This window comes from Moschus berezovskii, chromosome 28 (genome assembly GCF_049115385.1).
Source record: "Moschus berezovskii isolate FMDL1 chromosome 28, NW_MosBer_1.0, whole genome shotgun sequence".
Lineage (NCBI taxonomy): Eukaryota > Metazoa > Chordata > Mammalia > Artiodactyla > Moschidae > Moschus > Moschus berezovskii.
Window position 1 is genome coordinate 5,692,760 of NC_142487.1, and position 24,996 is coordinate 5,717,755.

At 41.6% G+C, this 24,996-nt stretch overlaps 1 protein-coding gene across 1 annotated transcript in view; it reads left to right on the forward strand.

The window, feature by feature from the left end:
* The first annotated feature begins 15,367 nt into the window (after positions 1-15,367).
* Positions 15,368-24,996, forward strand: part of SMCHD1 (structural maintenance of chromosomes flexible hinge domain containing 1) — a 126,872-nt gene continuing 117,243 nt past the window's right edge. Inside the window, exon 1 of the mRNA XM_055417139.2 lies at positions 15,368-15,882. Coding sequence (XP_055273114.2) covers positions 15,703-15,882 — 180 coding nt within the window. The 5' untranslated portion in view covers positions 15,368-15,702. The remainder of the gene's footprint in view (positions 15,883-24,996) is intronic.

Below are 24,996 nucleotides of genomic sequence, written 5' to 3' on the forward strand. Positions count from 1 at the left end.
CCAGTTTGACACTTCTCTTTTTCACATGCCACATGCCCAAATCATTAGCAAATCTTTCAGCCTCATCTTCAAAATCTGTCTATAATCTGACCACCCCTCTACAGCTCCACCATTACCAGCACAGATAAGACCTTATTATCTCTTGCCTGGATTACCGACTCAGTCTCCTGGCTGCTCTGTTGGTTTCTACATTTGGCCCCTTACAGTTTATTTTCAAACTAGAAATCAAAGAAGTTCTCTTTAAAAATATTGTTGTTTAATCGGTAAGTTGTGTCCAACTCTTTTGCAACCCCTGGACTGTGGCCCACCAGGCTCCTCTCTCCATGGGATTTCCCAGGGAAGAATACTGGAGTGGGTTGCAATTTTCTTCTCCAGAGGATCTTCCTGACCCAGCGATTGAAACCAAGTCTCCTGAATGGGCAAGCGGATTCTTTACCACTGAGCCACCATGATTAGACCTCAAATCCTGTTTGAGTCCACATATACGAGGTACCTGCTGCTGCTGCTAAGTCATTTCAGTCGTGTCTGACTCTGTGTGACCCCATAGACGGAAGCCCACAGGCTCCCCGTCCCTGGGATTCTCCAGGCAAGAACACTGGAGTGGGTCGCCATTTCCTTCTCCAACATGTGAAAGTGAAAAGTAAAAGTGAAGTCGCTCAGTCGTGTCCGACCCTTAGTGACCCCATGGACTGCAGCCCACCAGGCTCCTCCATCCATGGGATTTTCTAGGCAAGAGTACTGGAGTGGCTTGCCATTTCCTTCTCTGTATGAGGTACCTAGAATAGTCAAATTTTTTTTTAAGAAATAATTTATTTTTATTTACACATATGAATGAAAAATTCTACCACATAAAAATTAATTTAAAAACTCCAATACAATAATGTAATTAGCCTCCAATTAAAATAAATAAATTTTAAAAAAAGCCAACTAAAATTGTTCAAAATAAATAATTTAATTGAAGTAAAAAAAAAAAACTTCATAAATAGATAAATTGCTGAAGAAGAAACAGGACAAAAATTTCTATGTCCTATTTTAGAAGATAAACAGCTCAGTTCTCATCATAAATTTTTTTTAAAGTGCCCATCAAATTTGGAAAATGGATAATATCAAAGAGAGGGAAATACTTGACAGTAATTTTTTAGTTATGATGAAACATGAATTGAGAGATCATTCTAATCTAAATAAGCCTAACATTTAGAGAGTTCATAAGTCAACACATTCAGTAGAGACATTGTCCAGATACAACCCAGCTGAGGGAGCAGAGATTAAATATTCTGGACTAGGCAACTTTCAAATATATTTCTGCCTTGTAACCATGGGGAGAGGGCAGAGCATTTTAGATACCTTAAATCTTACTTCCTAATAGGATTCTATCCTGGTGGTCATGTCTTTATGGATACCTTCCTTATAGTGACACTAAAAAGAATTATCAAGTGATTTTGTTTCATAGCACTCATCCAGAATACATAGGAATTCTGAACTTAGTCATAATAAATAAATATTTGAAGCAAAAAGGGAAGATTTTGTGGGAAAAACTAGTTGTATAGAAAATGTGGAAGCTTGATGTGTGCAATTGTATGGAAAGTTTTGATTCAAATTTAGGAATATTCGAATATTGAGGGAAGTCAAAGTTAAGAAGCATCCATCAGAGATAAATGCACAAGAAGGTAAATACACCTGTTGACTTTGACCCATGTCAAGATTTGCTGTGTCCTTTAAAGCCTATGAAGACTAGCAAAAATGAGAGATAACTTGATACTTTGGGAAATTCTCTCAGGAAATATATATATATTTATATGCTATGTTACATAATATACCTGTGAGGTAAAATTGGACTGCTAGGGCTGAGGAGAAGACAGTTGAAGTTCTCAGTTTTGTAATGTTAAACTTTCAGAGATCGCTTTCTGTCTTTCATTAGTGAGAATATATAAGGTAAGTGGAGAGGTGCGTCTGGGCTCAGTCGTGTCCAGCTCTTTATGACCCCATGGACTGTAGCCTGCCAGACTCCTCTGTCCGTGGGACTTTCCAGCCAGAAACACTGGCGTGGGTTGCCATTTCCTTCTCCAAGTCAAATTTATAGAGTCAGAAGGTACACAGGTAGATGCCAGCAGCTGAAGGTGAGACGTGAGGAGGGGGAATGGTGACTTGGGGTTTGATGGGGACACAGTTTCAGTTTAGGAAAGTGAACGATTCAGAGGGATGATGGTGAGAGGTGCCCAACAATGTAAATGTACTTGGTGCCTCTGAACTGTACAGTGAAATATGGTTGAAATAGTATGCTTTATATTTTGTGACTTTTACCACAATAAAAAGCATTAAAAATATGTCAGACAGCCCCATCCAAATAAATAAAATAAAAATACATCAGATCTTATCACCCCTGTGCTCGAAGTCCTCCGATATGTCTTATTACCTTCAGCGCAAAAGCCAGAGTTGTGACAGTGACCAACGATGCCCTTTACTATTCCTTCTCTCCCCCATTTGTCTCTCTGTTCACATCCTCGTTACTGTCACAATGCTATACATGCTCAGAACTCAGGATCTTTGTCCTTATTTTTCCCCCTGCCAGGATCATTTGTCTCACAGATCGTTACAACTTGCACCTTCACTTCCCTCAGTTTTCTGCTCAAATGTCACCTTATCAGAAAATGTCCTCTGACCACGCTATAAAATTAGGACCCTCTAGCGCCTGGGACTCCACATTCTTTGAAACTCTTCTCCATAACACATTGATCTCCAACCAGACATTCTGTATGCATGTTAGTCGCTCAGTCGTGTCTGACTCTTTGCAACTCATGGATTGCAACCTGCCAGGCTCCTTTGTCCATGGAATTCTCCAGCCAAGAATACTGGAGTGGGTTGCCATTTCCAATCCAGGGGATCTTCCCAACCTAGGGACTGAACCTGTGTCCCCTGCATCTCCTTCATTAGGGGTGTATTCTTTACCTATGTGCCACCTGGAAAGTCCCATTCATGTTTATATACAAGCAAAATCAGCAGAATTGTGTTTTCCCATTTTGTTCAGTTGAGTGAAAATCATGAAAACCCAGGAAGGAGAAATTTTTATCTAAGCAGTCAGTGATTAGAAAATTTGATCCTTCTGTGCTGTTCAGAAACCTGGTATTAGTGCTGTAATTGAATCAGAATGCACAGGGTAATTAAGAACAAAATGAAAAAGGTTTTGTGATATATCACAATGAGCTTGATGTGGAGGCAAACAGCAACGTTCCAAGCACAGCTAAGTGCTTAGTGTAAGCAATACCAGTCCATTTAAAAATCCTGTAATGTACTCAGTTCCTTATTGAGCCATGGGCTTTGCTACTATGGAAATGCAGTTGACCACAACCTGAAGTGTCTCTTAAGTGAGAAAACACTGAGCAAGAAGAGGAGGAAGTTATCAGTCTTGTGGTGACACTTAAGAACCAACTACATGACACTCCTGAAGAAGAATAAAGTGAGGTGGTTTGCTCACTAGGATCTCAAAACATAATAGAACTAGCAAATGAAGACAGTACAATAATAGCAGGGGTGGGAGCAGAAATTAACCAACAGAACAGACTAGAAAGTCCAAGAACAGGAAATTCCCTGGTGGTCCAGAGGTTAGGACTCTGCACTTTCAATGCAGAGGGCCGGGGTTCAAGCCTTGGTCGGGGAACTAAGATCCTGCATGCTGTGTGGTGCAGCATAAAGGAAAAAAAGACAAAAGAAAATCCAAGAATAGAAACATGCATTTACAGAAACTTGGTATGTGATAAAAGTTACACAGGTTATAGCATGGAAAATGTGGACTACTGTTCAATAAATGATGCTCAGATACTTAATTAGTCATTAAAAAAAATGAAGCCCTTTTCAGTATCATGGGTAGAAATCAACTCCACACAAATTAAAGATTCAAAAATTTTAATGGAAAAATTTTAAACTTGAAGAATAAAATTTGAGGAAACTTTGGTAGTAGAGAAATTCTTCTTTTTTTTTTTTTTTCTTGTTTGGCATGTAGAATCTTAGTTCCCCAACCTGTGGGATAGAACCTGTCCCCTGCAGTGAAAGCACAGACTCCTAACCACTGGACAGCTAGTGAATTTTCAGAAATTCTTAAAAAGAGAAAACTGTGATGGAGATAATTGACAAATTTAATTATATTAAGATCAAGTACTACTATTCGTTAAAAGATCACAGAAAGAGTAAATACAAACCATGAACTGAGGAAAGATATCATAACACATATAACCAACCAGAAGTTAGTAGCCATGATATAAAGAACTCTTAAGAATCAATAGGATAAAAATAAATAAAATAAACCCATAGAAAAGGAAGCCCCAAGCACAAACAGGCATTTCACAAAAGACTAAACACAGTTAGGAAGTAAACATATGGAAAGAGGCTCAATCTCACTTATAAGGAGGGAATTGCAAATTACAACCACAGAGAAACACTGTTTCACATCCACCAGAATGACAATTTTTTTTAAAGTAAAAAACACTCCTAAGTGTTGATAAAGAAGTGGAGCAGAAATAAGTCTTCTACCCTGTACAAAAAAGATCTTCACGACCAAGATAGTCACGATAATGTGATCACTGACCTAGAGCCAGACATCTTGGAATGTGAAGTCAAGTGGGCCTTAGAAAGCGTCACTACTAACAAAGCTAGTGGAGGTGATGGAATTCCAGTTGAGCTATTTCAAGTCTTGAAAGATGATGCTGTGAAAGTGCTGCGCTCAATATGCCAGCAGATTTGGAAAACTCAGCAGTGGCCACAGGACTGGAAAAGGTCAGTCTTCATTCCAATCCCAAAGAAAGGCAATGCCAAAGAATGCTCAAACTACCGCACAATTGCACTCAGCTCACACGCTAGTAAAGTCATGCTCAAAATTCTCCAAGCCAGGCTTCAGCAGTATGTAAACCGTGAACTCCCAGATGTTCAAGCAGGTTTTAGAAAAGGCAGAGGCACCAGAGATCAAATTGCCAACATCCGCTGGATCATGGAGAAAGCAAGAGAGTTTCAGAAAAACATCTATTTCTGCTTCATTGACTATGCCAAAGCCTTTGACTGTGTGGATCACAATAAACTGTGGAACATTCTGAAAGAGATGGGAATCCCAGACCACCTGACCTGCCTCTTGAGAAACCTGTATGCAGGTCAGAAAGCAACTGTTAGAACTGGACATGGAACAACAGACTGGTTCCAAATAGGAAAAGGTGTACGTCAAGGTTGTATATTGTCACCTTGCTTATTTAACTTATATGCAGAGTACATCATGAGGAACGGTGGGTTGGAAGAAGCACAAGCTGGAATCAAGATTGCTGGGAGAAATATCAATAACCTCAGATATGCAGATGACACTACCCTTATGGCAGAAAGTGAAGAGGAACTCAAAAGCCTCTTGATAAAAGTGAAAGAGGAGAGTGAAAAGGTTGGCTTGAAGCTCAACATTCAGAAAACAAAGATCATGGCATCTGGTCCCATCACTTCATGGGAAATAGATGGAAAAACAGTGGAAACAGTGTCAGACTTTGTTTTTTTGGGCTCCAAAATCACTGCAGATGCTGATTGCAGCCATGAAATTAAAAGACGCTTACTCCTTGGAAGGAAAGTTATGACCAACCTTGATAGTATATTAAAAAGCAGAAACATTACTTTGCCAACCAAGGTCCGTCTAGTCAAGGCAATGGTTTTTCCCGTGGTCATGTATGGATGTGAGAGTTGTACTGTGAAGAAGGCTGATCGCCGAAGAATCAATGCTTTTGAACTGTGGTGCTGGAGAAGACTCTTGAGAGTCCCTTATACTGCAAGGAGATCCAACCAGTCCATTCTAGAGGAGATCAATCCTGGATGTTCATTGGAGGGACTGATTCTAAAGCTGAAACTGCAATACTTTGGCCACCTCATGCGACGAGTTGACTCACTGGAAAAGACTCTGATGCTGGGAAAGGTTGGGGGCGGGAGGAGAAGGGGACGACAGAGAATGAGATGGCTGGATGGCATCACCGACTCTGTGGACATGAGTTTGAGTGTACTCCGGGAGTTGGTGATGGATAGGGAAGACTGGCGTGCTGTGATTCATGGGGTCGTGGAGAGTCGGACACGACTGAGCGACTGAACTGAACTGAACCCTGCTAGGAAATAACCTGGTGTCATTAGGTAAATGTGTAAACACACACACTCTCTTTGACACTTGACATGTATCCTGTGCAGTATGTCCATTGCATAAGAACATCAGATTACACACACAAATATTTACAGAAGCCTGATTTTAAGAAGGCAAAAACTGAAAATAGATAAATAAAAAGACAAAAACAAGCAAACACGAAACCCAAATCATGGGAATAATTAAAATGTCCATGGGTAGGAGAATGGAAAAATTATTGTGTATTCATTTCAAGAAATGCTATATAGCAGTTTAAAAAAAGAATGAAATACAGCTATATGCATTAACATTATTGAATCTCATAAATATGTTGAGTCAAAGAAGTTGCAGAACAATGTATAAATGTATATGCAATTTGTGATTTTTCCCAGTATCAAAGGCCTTGATGCTGGGAAAGATTGAAGGCAGGAGAAGAAGGGGATGACAGAGGATGAGATTGGTTGGATGGCATCACGAACTCAATGGACATGAGTGTGAGTGAACTCGGGGAGATGGCGAAGAACAGGTAAGGGAAGCCTGGGGTGCTACAGTCCATGGGGTTGCAAAGAGTCAGACACGACTGAGCAACTGAACAGAATTTATATGTTTAATCTTTGTCCACTGTTCCTGGCACATAGTCCCCAAACCTTGAAATTTCTTAAGTGATAAGAATAATAAAGGTGTTTTTGGTTATTTATAACAAGCCTCTTTCAACTACAATGTGTTTATGTTAATGAGGGGATTTTTGGAAAGCCTCTAAGGATGGGGCTAGTTGACAACGAAACCAACCTGGATTAGAGGGTTGGAACTTTCAGTCTTCCACTGTACCTCCCAAGATGGCAGAGGAGTTGAAAGTTGACCAGTCACCAATGGCCAAAGATTTAATCAATCTTGCCTACATATGAAACCTCCATAAAAATGCAAAAGTTTTGGAGAGCTTCTGTGTTGATGAACACAGAGAAGTTTCGAGAGAGCAGAAGCCCAAAGAGCAGAGAAGCTCTAGGCTCTTTCCCCACACCTCATACTATGCGTCTCTTCATCTAACTCTACCTGATTTGTAACTTTATTTATCTAATTCTTTCAAAAAACATTTATTCATTTATTTGACTATGCTGAGTCTTAGCTGCCCCACATGGGATCTAGTTCCCTGCTGTTTTTCAGTCACTCAGTCATGTCTGACTCTTTGTAACCCTGTGGACTGCAGCATGTTAGGCTTCCCTGTCCTTCACCATCTCCTGGAGCTTGCTCATACTCATGTCCTTTGAGTTGGTGATGCTCTAGTTCCCTGACCAGGGTTCAAAACCAGACCCCCTGAATTGGGAGCACAGAGTTTTAGCCACTGGACCACTAGGGAAGACCCTATTTAATTCCTTTTTAAAAGAATCTTTATTTACTTATTTATTTATTTTTGACTGTGTTGGGTCTTAGCTGCAGCATGTAGGCTGAGTACCTGCATCATTCAGGATCTCAGTTCCTTGACCAGAGAAAGAATTGGAGTTCCTTGCATTGGAAGGCAGATTACTAACCACGGGACCACCAGGGATGTTCCCTGATTTGTACCTTTTATAATAAAGGTGTAAAGTAGTCAGTAAACTGTGTTCCTGAGTCCTCTGAGCTGCTCTAACAGATTATCTGAAACTGCAGTGGGGGTCACAGGACCCTCCGATTTACAGCCATTGGGTTAGAAGCACAGGTAACAACCTACACCTCTGATTAGGCATCTGAAGTCAGGAAGGGGGACAGTCTTGTAGGACTGAACCCTTAACCTGTGGTATCTGACATTTTCTCTAGGCAGATAGTGTCAGAATTGAACTAAATTGTAGAATGCCCACCTGGTGTCACGTATTGTTTCATGCATTCAAAACCTATACATCTGGTGTCACAAGTGAATTAGGGTTGTGTGGTAGACTATTGAGAGCAGAGGACACGCACAGCAGGAGTGTGTGATTCAAAACAAAAAACATAAGGGATTTCCCTGGTGGCTCAGTGGTTAAGACTATATTGCTTCCAATGCAGGGGCTGTGAGTTTAATCCCTGGCTGGGAAACTAGCTGTGTGGTACAGCCAAAAAAATTTTTTTTAATTTAAAAGCCAAATAACCTATTATAAACAGAAAGAAAAAGGACACATTTCAGATCAGAGAGATTACTTCATAGTAGTCAGTCAGTTCAGTCACTCAGTCATGTCTGACTCTTTGCGACCCCATGCACTGCAGCATGCCAGGTTTCCCTGTCCATCACCAACTCCCTGAGCTTGCTCAAACTCACGTCCATTGAGTTGGTAATGCCATCCAATCATCTCATCCTCATAGTAGAGAGATGACATTTTGGGAGGGGTACACCAGGCCTCCAGAATGTCAGGAATGCACTTTTTCTTCATTTGGGTGGTCGCTACACATGCTGTTTGTCTTTTAACAGACAATTAGTTTATACATACTCTTTTGAATGTATGAAATAAATATAAAAATGTAAAAACAGATTGAACAATAAAATGTTAAGTCCTTGTAGAAATACTGGCAATTCAAGATCTTAATAAATGATCAGTATCATTTTTCGCATATAAAGAAAAAAATCAACTGCATGATTTATTTATTTATTTATTTTTTGAGCCAAGTCACGCACTTGTGGCATCTTAGTTCCCTGACCAGGGATTGAACCCAGGCCCCCAGCATTGGGAGTTTGGAGTCACAACCACTGGACTGCTACGTAAGTCCCTCAACTGCATGGATTTTTGAAGAAAAAAGAATCTGTTTTACAACCAAAATGTGAAAACACCAACAGTTAATTTTAAATTTTTAAGATGCTTTATTCAAAGTTAGTTCCTTTAAATAACATGGAAATTAGAGGTAATGCATCAGGAGAAAGTTAGCAAAAGCCCATGTGACTGGAAGTATTTTATGAGATATTAACATATTTTAGTATGCTAAATTAAAGCCTTTGACTGTGTGGATCACAACAAATTGTGGAAAATTCTTAGAGATGGGAATACTAGACCACCTGACCTGCTTCCTGAGAAATCTGTATGCACGTCAAGAAGCAACAATTAGAACTGGACATGTAACAACAGACTGGTTCCAAATTGGGAAAGGAGTACTCTGTATATTGTCACCCTGCTTATTTAACTTATATGCAGAGTACATGAGGCAAAATGCCGGGCTTGGTGAAGCACAAGCTGGAATCAAGATTTCTGGGGGAAATATCAATAACCTCAGATATGCAGATGACACCCTTATGGCAGAGAGAGAAGAACTAAAGAGCCTCTTGATGAAAGTAAAAGAGGAGAGTGAAAAAGTTGGCTTAAAACTCAATATTCAGAAAACTAAGATCATGGCATCCAGTCCCATCACTTCATGGCAAATAGATGGGAAAACAATGGAAACAGTGAGAGACTATTTTCTTGGGCTCCAAAATCACTGAAGCTGGTGACTGCAGCCATAAAATTAAAAGATGCTTCCTCCTTGGAAGAAAAGCTATGATCAACCTAGACAGCATATTAAAAAGCAGAGATATTACTTTGCCAACAAAGGTCCATCTAGTCAAAGCTATGGTTTTTCCAGTAGTCATATATGGATGTGAAACCTGGACCGTTAAAAAAGCTGAATGCCGAAAAATTGATGCTTTTGAACTGTGGTGTTGGAGAAGACTCTTGAGAGTCCCTTAGACTGCAAGGAGATCCAACCAGTCCATCCTAAAGGAAATAAGTCCTGAATATTCATTGGAAGGACTGATGTTGAAGCTGAAATTCTAATACTTTGGCCACCTCATTCGAAGAGTTGACTCACTGGAAAAGACTCTGATGCTGGGAGGGATTGGGCCAGGAGGAGAAGGTGACAACAGAGAATGAGGTGGCTGGATGGCATCACCGACTCGATGGACATGAATCTGAGTAAGCTCCAGGAGTTGGTGATGGTCAGGGAAGCCTGGCGTGCTGCAGTCCATGGGGTCGCAAAGAGTCGGACATGACTGAGTGACTGAACTAACTGAACATATTTTAACTTTTTTTTTCTTCTTTGATTTTCCCTCAGCCAAACACAACAAACCCCCTACACCAATTCAAGAAAATGACAGGCTCTATGCTTTCTTGCTCCAGGAGAACTTTGTCGCAGGCTACCACTTTGGTAGCCTCTAAAGAGCCCTGCTTCCCCTATTCCTGTTTCTGCCATATTCCCTTTTCATCAGTCCAGGATGGCCCTGTGACCTGCCTTAACCCACAAAGTGTGGCAGAAGGAATGCTGTTTCAAGTCCCAACTTAAGGTCTACAGGCTTCCACTTCTATTCTCCAGGGGAAGTCAGTCCTCGGGGATTCTCTTTGTGAGAATCCCAACCCTAACCAAGAAGAGAGGCACAGAAAAGAGATCTTAGAGGTACTGGTCAGCAACTGGCACCAAGCTGATAGCCCATGTGAGCAATGACTCCCCTAAGAACTGCCCAGGCTGATAAACCACGTGAACCTGGTTCCGCCAAGCCCTGTCCAAATGGCATGAGCCAAATGAAGAAAATGATTGTTGTTTTAAACCACTGGGTTTGGAGCTAATTTGTGGTACAGCAATTGATAACTGAAACAAGGGGCAGAGTACAAAAGATACTTTCCCTCTGGATTTTTTCCCCCTAAAAACTGAAGTTCTTAGGAGAATGCAGAGAGTTCTGAAGAGGGGAGAGAGAAAAGCACTTTGGAGGTGAGAAAAGAACTTAGAGGCATTGATACAGTACCTTGAAGAATGATGAAGAGGGAAGTTTCTCCAGATTCACAAGATTCCGTTTAGGCTGGTAAGATGAGATGGTCCTCCCTACCCTCCTATATACATAAACAGTCCATCTAGGGAGTTAGGATTAAAAGAAGCCTTGCAAGTGGTTCCCACATCCCAAGTGGTACAAAAGCAACAGTAAATCACAGGATCTAAAGAGGGTATACAGACAATGGAGAGCCTCTAAGCTCACCACCCAGAGCTTGGAACTTGTTAAAACTTGAACCAGAGCTCCTAAATGTTTGCTACCAGTTCCATAGACGGGGTCTCAGAGTCATATATTACAGAAAGTGCAGAAATACAGCTGGCAAAGTCTCAACTCAAGTCACTGAAACTGTCTTTACCTTTCCAGAAAGAAACACACTTACAAAATAAATTTGAGAAGATAGGAGTAGTTAAGAACTCACTTTCCTTGCCCTTTATTTTTTAGGTGTTTTCATTTGGGGTGAATTTAGTCTCATCAGTATGGGGTCGCACAGAGTCGGACACGACTGAAGTGACTTAGCAGCAGCAGCAAATCCTAACAAGATTACTCCCCTCTTCTTTTTGCCAACCGTATTTGTAATATTTTGTCAAATTGGCTTCATCACAGTACACACATATCAGTGCTAGCTTCCAGATTAGCAGTGAATTCTGTAAACTTCCCTCTATTATGAGAGGGAACCACTCAGGAGCTTGGACATGTGACTAGCTTTGGCCAGTGACACCAGAAAACATGATGCATTCTGAACTTTGATAGGCACTTGCATATTGGAGCTTTTTCTTTTGCGGTTCTGTAACAGCTTAAGTGGGAAACCAATCTATGCTATTAGAGATGCTTATGGAGGAACGTGAGACCCACTTCTTAACAAGCTCCAGCTAACTGCCAGCCATGTGAGTGAGACCATCATGGACCATCCAGCCCCAGTCAAGCTGCCAGTGACTACTGCTTGTCATATACAGTGAATTCAACAGAATTGTCCAGTTAAGCTTAGCCCAAGTTACAGAATCATGAGCAAATAAATGATTCCTATCTGAAGATCATGGCATTCAACCCCATCTCTTCATGGCAAATAGAAAAAGTGGCGGCAGTGATAGATTTTATTTTCTTGGGCTCCAAAATCACTGTGAATGGTGACTGCAGCCATGAAATTAAGACACGCTTGTTTTTTGGAAGGAAAGCTTTGACAAACCTAGACAGCATATTAAAAAGCAAAGACATCACTTTGCTGACAAAGATCTGTATAGTTCAAAGCTGTTTTCTGGTAGTCACGTATGGATGTGGGAGTTGGACCATAAAGAAGGCTGAGTGCCAAAGAATTGATGCCTTCGAATTGTGGTGCTGGAGAAGACTCTTGAGAGTCCCTTGGACAGCAAGAAGATCCAACCAGTCAATCCTAAAGGAAATCAGTCCTGAATATTCATTAGAATTCAAAAGAAGAGGGCGGCAGTGGATGAGATGGTTAGATAACATCACTGACTCAGTGGATGTGAATCTGAGCAAACTCCAGGAGATAGTGAAGGACAGGGAAGCCTAGCTTACTGCAGTCCATGGGGTCACAGAGTCAGACAGAACTTAGCCACTAAACAACAACAATATCTGAAACTATTTACTGACCACTGTTCACCAACATCTACAATATAGTAAGCAATATATAGTTGGACAACATTCTGATTACTACAAAGTTAGTTTTTCCTGATTTCTTCTATAACACATATACTGAAAAGAATGAACCTACGTGTAAGGAATGGTTGGGTAAAGAAAAAACATGCAGATTACTAGTCAAGATTGCAAACATTTGTCATTCATTTACACTATTGTATCCTAAACATCAACATCTCTAATCATCTGGTTAGTTTCATGAGCTAAGAGACAGTCCATGCATGACTCATGATCTTTTAGTTAATATGACACAAGGATTTCAAATTTTCATGAAGGAATGGTTCTCTAGAAGGAACTTTAAATGCCCATTGAAGCCTTGTGTGGTTAATTAAACACACCAGCATTTGTCTTGTTGGGCTTCCCAGATGGCACAGTGGTAAAGCATCTGCTTGCCAATGCAGGAGACAAGACAAGCGAGTTCCATCCCTGGGACAGGAAGATTCGCTGGAGAAGGAAATGGCAACCCACTCCAGTATTCTTGCTTGGAGAATCCCATGGACAAAGGAGCCTGGCAGGCTACAGTCCATGGGGTCACAGAGAGTCAGACACACTGAGCACACATATTTCTTTTCTTTCCTCAGCAGTGGGGAGGTTGTTGGTAGTGATGCAATTTTTCCTTTCAGGGATTGCTGCAAGTAAACTGTTGCATTTATATGGCCATATATATAGATAGGAATTCTGATAAATTGTGTACATTGTATTTAAATTACCCAATTTAAATCATTTGTGTTTAAATCGACCAATTAATTACAGAATCATCGCTTTGATTTGAAAGGTTATGGCTTCAGGAAAATTTTCAGTTTAGCTTGAGGTGATCTGTTTCCTAGGTTTCTCAGGATGCTAGCATCCTGAAACAACACAGACTTACTCATGGTTGTGGGAAAAAAAATGACCTTTTTTGTTTTGGTGAATGTGAAAAAATACCCCCAAACTCAAACAACAAGCATTTATGTCTACAGGCAGAAACAAATAAATCCAGAATGGTCATTGGGCATTATAGGTTAAACATAATAAACATACACTCTGAGTAACAACTATGGGAATTTTTTGTAACATTTTAAAAAAGCTGTTCTCTGATGCAGAGGAAATAATATACCGTGGTATCAAATGTTCTCTTCTGATAAACGAAGCAATTGGGAAGTTTTTATTTGTTCAATGTAACCAGTACTACCGATGGGGGAAAAAAACAAAAAACAGTAATTCTTCTACTACCATTCAAAATGAACATATCAAACTTGATTTTCATTAGAACATTTTTCATACTAATAAGTCACAAACCAAGACCCAGATTTTTGTACGTATGGGTGAAGGTGCCAAGTTGCTTCTGACATTCAATTCACTCCAGTATTCTTGCCTGGAGAACTCCAAAGACAGAGGAGCCTGGTGAGCCACAGTCTACGGGGATGCAAACAGTGGGACACGACTGAGCACAAGCATTAAGATGAAAAACTTTTGTTTTTTGGTCATTTAAATCAAACACCATTATGTTATGGCCTCTAATGAAAAGTTCAATTGACTTTGAAAGCTGAAACAGGAGAGGTCAAAGAAATTCCACAGGAGTTGCGGTTACTTTGTTCGTAGCCTTCTCCAGTATCTCTTCAGGAACATGAATGACATCTGACCACAACACCCCTCTTCCCAATTTATCTTCCACCGTCTATTGCTCCATTCTCCCCACATTAATCCTACTATTTATGCCCCTCACAAACACATGCCCTGACACTTTTGTTCCAACTGTGTGTTCCATCTTTACTACCTTATATGCCTAGCCAAATATACAACACACCCACACCCCTACGATTCTGGAGGGTCTTTATTTTGACAAGCATATCTATGCTTTTGACGTACACTAAAGATGGGTCGATCCACGTAATTAACCACCAGGGTTTGGCAAATCCAGTAAAACAGTAAATATACTTTATTACCCGAACTTTTGAAGAATCAAAAAAAAATCCCCCAGTCTTAGTGGATTTGTTATTGTAAACCACAGGTTATTGCCTAAATATTTTTAAGACCTTATGACTAAAGCTAGTCCTCCAACAATGACCTTTATTTGTCGTTGAGTTAGGGTACTACAGACCAGGATTAAGGTATTTAATGAAGCTCCATAAAGGTTTTTATAGGACGCGCGGTCTATGTGAAGCCCTCTGCGAACACCATTTAACATTTCTGACAACTGCAGCACAGGCGTTCCCGGGCTCGGTTCTCGGGCGCGTTTCGGCGACAGGTCGGGGAGGCGCGCGCAGCCCGCAGCGTCGGGCGCCGGGACCCTTGGAGGCGGCGGTGACGTCACCCCGCCTCTGTGCGGGGGTTCTCAGGGGCCCTCTTTGTCTCGGGGGTCCACGCCCAGGCCCATATAGACCCACTAGGCTCTGGGACGGAAAGGACGGCGCTGGGTCCCTCGGCGTCGGTTCTTTCCGCGTGGGGACCCACGTGCTCGCGGCAGAGGCAGGCCCAACCACGAGGGCCGCGGCCCTGACGCTCCCCTGAGCGAGCAGCCGGGGTCGCGGCGCCATGAGCTCGAAGCCGCACGGGTTCGGTCGGGGGGTCATGGCGAGGCGGGAAGATGCCACGATCCTCTGGGCCGGGAGAAAATAAGTTCCTCGGGAGATTCCCTCCGCTGCTCTCGGGACTGGCTCTCCCGCCTCAGTGACCGCTCGCCGGCTCAGAGCGCCCGCGCCTGCGAGCGACCGAGCTTCCCTCTACCCTCGTGCGGGTAAAAGGGGCCGGGCCCCGGGCGGCGGCGGCGGGCGCCGAAGCCCCGCCCCGCCCCGCGCGGCATGCCGGATTCGCCCCGCCCCTGCGCGCCACCGGCCGCCCCTCTTCCTCCTGCGCCACAGTTCTTGGCGGCTGGCCTGGTCGCGGGTCGTGCTGCGAGCTCGCGTGGGCGGCGGCGGGCGCGGGTCCCTTCCCTGCGAAGAGCGCGCCGCGCGCCTCCTTCCCCCCCCCGGGAGCGGCGGGACGCGGAAGTGACGTGCTGCTCGGGTAGAAGCTCGTTTGAATCGGTTCCCGGGTGATCCTCGAGCCTGCCGCTGCTCGGCCGCCGCCGAGGGAGGAACTGAGCGCGTTAGGGTAGAGGCCTCGCGCCGCCCCGGGCGCTGGAGCTGAAGGCGCCAAGCGGGGCCCGCACTTCGGTGTTTAGCGCGGCGGCCGCAGGCACCGGCACGGCTGTTTGCTCTCCCCGTCCCCCAATATGGCAGCGGCGGGCGGCGGCGGCGGGCCCTCGGTGGAGACCGGAGAGGGTGGCGGGGGCGACGGCCTCAGGACGGTGTACTTGTTTGACCGGCGCGAGAAGGAGTCGGAGCTCGGGGACCGGGCGCTGCAGGTCGAGGAGCGCTCGGACTTCGCGGCGTTCCGCGCCTCCGTTTGTCAGGTACGCGACGGGGCGGCAGAGGGATGTGCGGGTGGCGTTTGGGTTGGGAGGGTGACGAGAAGCCCAAGTTGCTCCCCGAGGGGCAATAAACCTGTCACCCGGCCCGGGTCCTGCGGCCTTGGCGTCTCCCTCCAGGGTGCCCGCCATGCCCGAGGCGGCGGGGAAGCCTGGGGGCCGGGCCCGGGAGTGCGGGGCCGGCGGGTCGGTGGGCCTCCCTCTAACCCCGGCCTTGTGGCCGGGTTCGCGGCGTCCGGGCAGTGGTACCGCGGGTTTCGAGAGCTCGACCTTCGTACTGAGGCCGTGCAACTCATCTTTTGAGTCGGGAAAGCCACTTGTGTCTCCTTTGGGGGAAACTTTTTTTCTTTCCTTTTCTTCTTTTTAAGAGAGCGGAGTTCTCCCCCGCTGCCTCTGTCAGGAGTATCGTGATAGTTAGAAGTTGTGAGATGCCAGGAGTCGGCTTTTCCTAGGTTCTTTCAGTGATGCAGTAATTTCCCGGGTCGTCCTGTCAAGGTTTGCGGGGCGCCCTGGCGGGTCCTTCCGTAGTGGAAACACTTGACCTAGAGTTCCTCGCAGCTCTCTTGTGGTTTCCTGCATCCCCCAGCCCTTTGCGGGGGGAGGTCCTGAACCACTCTAAGGGTGTCCGAGGGTATCTGCGGAACACCTGAGGACCGATGTACTTCCTGTATTAGTTTGCTTGAAATGTTAATAACTGTGTAGGCAAAGCCCTACTTTAAACTGGAAAGACTTTTCTAGATCTGAGGTGTTGCTGGTGCCTGAGCTTTAAAGAATGGATGTTATTTATCATGAGCTGCTTCAATCACTTGGGACTCTTTTTATTCGACAGAGAACACCTGGCTAACTAAGAAAAAGGACTTAGTGTGAAGCAGTGTTTTAAACTTGAGTGGGCTGATGATGTTCTTGCCTGGAGAATCCCAGGGACGGCTGAGCCTGGTGGGCTGCCGTCTATGGGGTCGCACAGAGTCGGACACGACTGAAGCGACTTAGCAGCAGCAGGCTGATGTTTTAGGGCTTCCCAGGTGGCTCAGCGATAAAGAATCCGCCTGCCAATGCAGGAGATGCGGGTTCGATCCTTGGATGGGGAAGATCCCCTGGAGAAGGAAATGGCAACCGAGTCCAGTATTCTTGCCTGGGAAATCTCACGGACAGAGGAGCCTGCCGGGCTACAGTCCATGGGGGTCGCGAAGATTCGGACACGACTGAGCACGCACACAGGCTGATGTTTTAGTACTCTTAATTCCGTATAGTAGTTGATGAAATAATTGAAATCAAGACCCATAGGCAGAAAAAGAAAAAAAGAAAACGATGTGAAAGCAAGCACTTTGATTTGTTCTGTATTTCCAGGGTCTAGAATCATGCCTGGTATGTGGTTAATAGTCAAATTAGAATGACGACAAAATTTTACGAACTCAGAAGTTCATTCTCCGTCTGGATATAGCACATTCCCATGTCCTTGTAAAGTGAATAAATGAATGCTCATTATTTTTGATGAATGTTTTGTATTTATCAGGGAAAGGGAAACTTATTTTTGTAGTTGATTATTTAAACTATTCATATTGGTTATATGTAAATAATTTAAAATCATAACACACAAAAATGACTTTAAAATGTCAGCGTATTAAAAAAAAATAAGGAACGGGGGAAGAAATAAACCTTTAATTCACTGTGAAATTTATAACCACTGTTAGTAATTGGAGTTATTTCTTTGTGTTCTTACTATCACCCCCCCATTTTTAAATAATCTTAATACATGTGTGTGTTCCATTTTTTTCACTTAATATTGTCAGTATTTTTCTATTTTAATGCAAATCTTCAGTCAAAGTGGTCTGTTTTGAACCAGTCAGTTTACATATACAGATCTCTCTTTGCACTTGCGTTAGATTTTAAGCAGTATCACGATAAACATGTTTGAATGCAGTGTTTTTTTTGAGATTTATTTTTGAGTTTAAGCTTTTTTTCCCCCTCCGTTTTTAAAAAATTAAACTCTAGTTGATTTACAATGTCTGTGTTAGTTTCAGGTGTACAGCGCAGTGATTCAGTTACATATATAAATTTTTTCAAATTTTTTTCCCTTGTATACATAGGTTTATGTCTTTGTTTTCTTTGGCTTATAATCTTAGAAGTCAAATTCCTGGATCAACAGTCAGCAATATCAAGGCTCTAGATATGTATTTTTAAATTATTTTTCAGAAAGGTTGTACTAATTTACACTTCCTCTGGAAATAATTCTCCCATGTCAAAAATGTCAGTAACTGTGTTACATGTATAGGGGAAGTGTATTAACCTCTTATTGCGGAAGTGGTAACTCACTTTTGGAGGTGATGACTCACCTAAGTCAAGCAGATAGTACAGAAGTTAGAATTCATATCCACAACCCAAGTTATTTTTGTTACATACCGTTCAAATGATATTCTTTGTTACAGGGAACAGATATATTTGTTCCATTCCTTCAATATTTTAATAAGGAAAATATTCCCTTTGACTGATTCTTTTCCTCCTCCCTCCTACTTTTTCCTGTAAGAACAGAGAAGGTTAACTTTAATTAGAAGGGAGAGGGAAGAACTAGTAAGAAAAAAATAAAAAGGAAGGCTAACTCTTTTTTTTGAGAATTTAAAGCTAGATTATGCCACCTAATCCTATAACTTTGTCTCCATTATATACATGAAGAACTAAAATAAGTTCATAAGCAGTGAAACTGGGATTGGAATCTAGGTCTATCTGTTTGATTCTAAAGCTTGTTTTGTTTTTAAACAATCTCCACAAGGCCCACACTGTTTTCCATGTTAGAGGAGTAGGCAGATAGTACACTAAAATTTTTCATTAAAACTTAAATGAACAAGTGTTTGTAGTGCTAGGAAGTATTATGGGTCCTAAATTGTTATATGGGGAAAAGCTCACTTTGTAGAAAAAAGGAGCAGTCAAAAGGCAGGAATAGAAGGTGGATTTGACAGAAGCCTTTAGACCTGTGATAAGCAGTTACTGATTAACCTGAGCCCTTGTGACCTCGCAAAAATCAAAGATTAGAAAATAACTTATTTGGCTAGTTCTTAATATGCCTAGTCATTAAGTCCCATTTGTGAAAACCCTCCTCTTCACCTCTAATTTTGAGGAAATGCCTACTTTTTCCCAGTGGTTCCACTATTCTTTGTCACCCTACTATAGCACTTGTTATAACATTGTACTTAAGAAAAAATTGTCTCTGTTCCTGGAGGTTAGGAGCCTTATCTAATATTTGGTTTATAGCTGTTTAGTTAAGTGAATCAGTCTCTTCCTTCAAAAAAAAATTTTTGTATATATGATATGTTGTGTTAAAAATTCCAAAAGATGAAAAGAAAAAAAGTAAAAGATGTAGGAAAGAGTAGAATAGTAACCTGAGAGCTAATTAGTGAAAGTTCATTTTATTAAAGCTTATACCAGTGCTGATCCATGAAATCAGCTTTGAGTTTCTTAGAAATGAAAACAAAGGAGAGATAATCAATACAAAACCCACAAAGTCTATACAATAAGAATGCAAACCTTTGATTTGAGAAAAATTTCTCCCTAAATTCCTCACAAATCCTGATAAAATAGACAACATTCTTATAGATAGGAGAGGCTCTTCTTATTTTGTCTTTTAATGCAAGGTAGAGTCAGACATGATTTACCAACTAAACAACAGCCTTTTGTGTTATTTAGGGTATTGCAACCTGCTTTAACCAGTTACCACCCACACTTTTTTTAATTTATTTTAATTGGAGGCTAATTACAATATTCTAGTGGTTTTTGCCATACATTGACATGAATCCGCCATGAGTGTACATGTGTTCCCCATCCTGGACCCCGCTCCTACCTCCCTCCCCATCCCATCCCTCAGGCTCATCCCAGTGCACCAGCCCTGAGCACCCTGTCTCATGCATCGAATCTGGCCTGCGATCTATTTCACATATGATAATATACATGTTTCAATACGATTGTCTCAAATCATCCCACCCTTGCCTTCTACAGAGTCCAAAAGTCTTTTCTTTACATCTGTATCTCTTTTGCTGTCTCGCATATAGGGTCATCGTTACCATCTTTCTAAATTCCATATATATGCGTTAGTATACTGTATTGGTGTTTTTCTTTCTGGCTTACTTCACTCTGTATAATAGGCTCCAGTTTCATCCACCTCGTTAGAACTGATTCACATGCATTCTTTTTAATGGCTGAGTAATATTCCATTATGTATATGTATCACAGCCTTCTTATACATTTGTCTGCAGATGGACATCTAGGTTGCTTCCATGTCCTGACTATTATAAACCGTGCTGTGATGAACATTGGGGTACATGTGTCTCTTTCAATTATGGTTTCCTTGGTGTGTATGCCCAGCAGTGGGATTGCTGGGTCGCATGGCAGTTCTATTTCCAGTTTTTTAAGGAATCTCCACACTGTTCTCCACAGTGGCTATACTAGTTTGCATTCCCACCAACAGTGTAAGAGAGGGTTCCCTTTTCTCCGCATCCTCTCCTGCGTTGTTTGTAGACTTTTTGATAGCAGCCATTCTGACCGGCGTGAGATGGTACCTCATTGTGATTTTGATTTGCGTTTCTCTGATAATGACTGATGTTGAGCATCTTTTCATATGTTTGTTAGCCATCTGTATATCTTCTTTGGAGAAATGTCTGTTTAGTTCTTTGGCCCATTTTTTGATTGACCACGCACATTTCTGTAGAGGTTTCTCACTTAAGTGTACTGTGTGTGTTCCTGGTTTTGGGGTGATTCAGGGACAGAGTGATCGGATATATTAAAATACCAGAGCACACATCAGTAAAGGCTAGTTTTTTGTTCAGAGATATGCATTGAAGTATGTAGCTTCTGATTGATCTAATCCATTAAACAAGTTTAAAATATTTCAGGATTATATGGTTTGCAGTTCATTCAGTTCAGTCGCTCAGTCGTATCCAACTCTTTGTGATCCCATGAATCACAGCACGCCAGGCCTCCCTGTCCATCACCAACTCCTGGAGTTCACTCAAACTCATGTCCATCAAGTCGGTGAGGCCATCCAGCCATCTCATTCTCTGTCGTCCCTTTCTCCTCCTGCCCCCAATCCCTCCCAGCATCAGAGTCTTTTCCAGTGAGTCAGCTCTTCGCATGAGGTGGCCAAAGTATTGGAGTTTCAGCTTTAGCATCAGTCCTTTCAATGAACACCCAGGATTGATCTCCTTCAGAATGGACTGGTTGGATCTCCTTGCAGTGAAAGAGGAGAGTGAAAAAGTTGGCTTGAAGCTCAACATTCAGAAAACAAAGATCATGGCATCTGGTCCCATCACTTCATGGCAAAGAGATGGGCCAACATTGGAAACAGTGTCAGACTACTTTTTTGGGCTCCAAAATCACTGCGGATGCTGAATGCAGCCATGAAATTAAAAGACGCTTACTCCTTGGAAGGAAAGTTATGACCAACCTAGATAGTATATTAAAAAGCAGAGACGTTACTTTGCCAACCAAGGTCTGTCTAGTCAAGGCTATGGTTTTTCCCGTGGTCATGTATGGATGTGAGAGTTGGACTGTGAAGAAAGCTGATCGCCGAAGAATTGATGCTTTTGAACTGTGGTGTTGGAGAAGACTCTTGAGAGTCCATTAGCCCGTCATAAATATTTCCTAAGATTGGCTTTTGAGAGAAGTTGGGCAGCAATAATTTGAAGCTAGCCTAAAGACATGGAGGGCCAGTTCTTTGTGTTACTCATTAAATAAAAATCCATATGCTTTAACTTGAACCCAGAAAAACGTAGAGTTGAAGTAATCTTATAAAAATGAAACAGCCCAGTCAAGACTCTTGCCCAGTATAGAATATCATCCTGCTTTCATTTAGAGAAGGGCAGACAATGTTTCTGTATTCAAGGCTATTTTGGTACTCATACAGGAAAGACTTTGTCAGGTAAGACAAATTTTTAGATCAAAAATATGGAGAGAGAAGGGTATGACATCTTCAGTAAAAGTATAATAAATAAAAATAATTTGTGAAATACCAGAGCTATAAAATATTTAGAAAAGTTATGAATTTGAGAAATAGTTTTGTAAAGAATTATATATGAAGGAAAGAAAAATGATAGCTTATGTATCTTGACTGAATAATAGAACCACGGAGAGTATATGAAATACTTGGATATGCTTTTCAGATGTACATCAATCTTAATTCAGCTTGCCGCAGTTTTTCAGTAATTATAAAAATACATGTTTTGTTCTTCAGGATATATAACCGTATGATCTAACAGTTGGGATGTTGCAGAAATAAAGTAGTAAAGAACTGAAAAATAAAGACAGTCTTAATTATATAAAAACTTAATAAAGATGTGTGAAGACAATTTTTATTTCTGTAAGAAAATAGAATCTTTTCTCTATCGGTGTATTATCTATAGCGTCATTTCTCTTGGGTGGAATTGGGTAGAGTATGAATATTTTAAATTTTACTGAAGTGTACCAGATTGCTTTTCAGTATGGTTTTAGCCCTGTCTGCAATGTATAAGTCCATTTTCCCTATTTGGAGAGCTATACTTAATTTGTTTTTCCTTCAAAATATAGCTGTCTTTTTAATAGAGCTTTTATTTAAATTGAAGTGAATAGTTGATTTATAATGTTAGTTTCAAGTGTATAGCAAACTGCTTCAGATGTACACAGACACACAGATGTATATGTGTATACACACACACAGACTCACTTTTTTGGATTATTTTCTATTGTAGGTTATTATAAGGTAATTGAATATAGTTTCCTGTGTTGTGCAGTATATTCTTGTTCTTTATTTTATATGTAGTAGTGTATATCCGGTTTTTGTTGTTCTTTGGCTGTGTAGTTTGCGGGATCTTAGTTCCCCAACCAGAGATTGATCCCAGACCACCATAGTGAAAGCACTGAGTCCTAACTGCTGGACTGCCAGGAAATTCCCTAGTAGTGTGTATCTGTTAATCCCAGACTCCTAATTTATCTCCCCGCCGCCCACCGCCACTTTTCCCTTTGGTAACTGTAAGACGCTTGCTCCTTGGAAGGAAAGTTATGACCAACCTTGATAGTATATTAAAAAGCAGAGACATTACTTTGCCAACCAAGGTCCGTCTAGTCAAGGCAATGGTTTTTCCCATGGTCATGTATGGATGTGAGAGTTGGACTGTGAAGAAAGCTGATCGCCGAAGAATCGATGCTTTTGAACTGTGGTGTTGGAGAAGACTCTTGAGAGTCCCTTATACTGCAAGGAGATCCAACCAGTCCATTCTAAAGCAGATCAATCCTGGGTGTTCATTGGAAAGACTGATGCTAAAGCTGAAACTCCAATACTTTGGCCACCTCATGCGACGAGTTGACTCACTGGAAAAGACTCTGATGCTGGGAAAGGTTGGGGGCAGGAGGAGAAGGGGACGACAGAGAATGAGATGGCTGGATGGCATCACCGACTCTGTGGACATGAGTTTGAGTGAGCTCCAGGAGTTGGTGAGGACAGGAAGGCCTGGTGTGCTGTGATTCATGGGGTCGCGGAGAGTCGGACTCGACTGAGCGACTGAACTGAACTGAACTGTAAGTCATTTCCCATGTCTGTGAGTCTGTTTTATAAATAATTTCATTTGTATCTTTTTTTTTTAAGATTCCACATATAATTGGTATCATGGGATATTTGTCTTTCACTTACTTCATCTGATAATCTTTGGGTCTATCCATGTTGCTGCAGATGGCAATATTTCATTCTTTCTTATGGTCGAGTAATACTACATTCTTTGTGTGTGTGTGTCTTCTTTATCCTGTCATCTGCTGATGGGCATTCAGGTTGCTTACATGTCTTGGTTATTGTAAATGGTGCCGCTATAAACATTGCAGTGCTTGTATCTTTCTGAAGTAGAAATTTTGTCTTTTTCAAGTATATTCCCAGGAGTGGGATTGCTGGATCTTACAGTAACTCTGTTTTTAATTTTTTTTTTTTTTTTTTTTAGTAGAAAGGAAGAACACAGTTTAATCATATATTCTCACATGCCAGAATGGTTTTCACATACACATCTACTTCAACTCTTTCTGCTTGACACAGACCACAAATACAAATTTTTAGAAAGCTGCACTCACCAAAGATGAGGCAGACATGGAGCAGACATGAACACACAAATACATGTGTATACATCTGCTTTTGTAAGCTAAGTCAAGAATTGTATCTAGGGTGTTATGACGCTGGCCATGTAAAATATATTTTCTTTTTTTGAATAAAGAATAACATTTTGCTGAGGGCATGGACTGCTGCTGCTGCTAAGTCACTTCAGTCGTGTCCGACTCTGTGTGACCCCATAGACGGAAGCCCACCAGGCTCCCCCGTCCCTGGGATTCTCCAAGCAAGAACACTGGAGTGGGTTGCCATTTCCTTCTCCATGTTTTTAATTTTTAAGGGAACCTACATAATGGTTCTTCATAGTGGCTGTATCAGTTTACGTTCCCACCAACAATATAGAAGGGTTCTCTTTTCTCCATGTAGACTTTCTGATGATGCCAGTTCTGACCAGTGTGAGATGATACTTCATTTTAGTTTTGATTTTTCTGATGATTAGCGACATTGGGCATCTTTTCATATTCCTGATGACTCTCTGTCTTTGGAGAAATGTCTTTTTAGGTCTTCTGCCCATTTAATTTTTTTTTTTTTTTAAATACTGAGCTGTGTCAGCTGTTTGTATATTTTGGATATTAATCCATTGTCTGGTACTTTGTGTGCAAATATAGTCTCCTGTGGATTGCCTTTTTGCTTTGTTTATGGGTTCCTTTGCCGTGCAAAAACTTTTAAGTTTAATTAGGGCCCATTTGTATATTTTTGCTTTTGTTTTCATTACTTTAGAAGACAGATCCAAAAAAATGTTGCTGCAGTTTATGTCTAAGAGTGTTCTGCCTATGTTTTCCTCTAGGAGTTTTATGGTATTCAGTCTTATATTTACATCTTTAATCCATTTTCAGTTTATTTTTGTATTTGGTGTTAGAGAATGTTCAAATTTCACTTTTTGAAACAGGTGGCTGTTCAGTTTTCCTGATACCACTTTTGAAGAGATTGTCTTTTTCCATTGTATATTCTTGCCTTTTTTTGTGGTAGATTGTTTGACCCTTAGTACATGG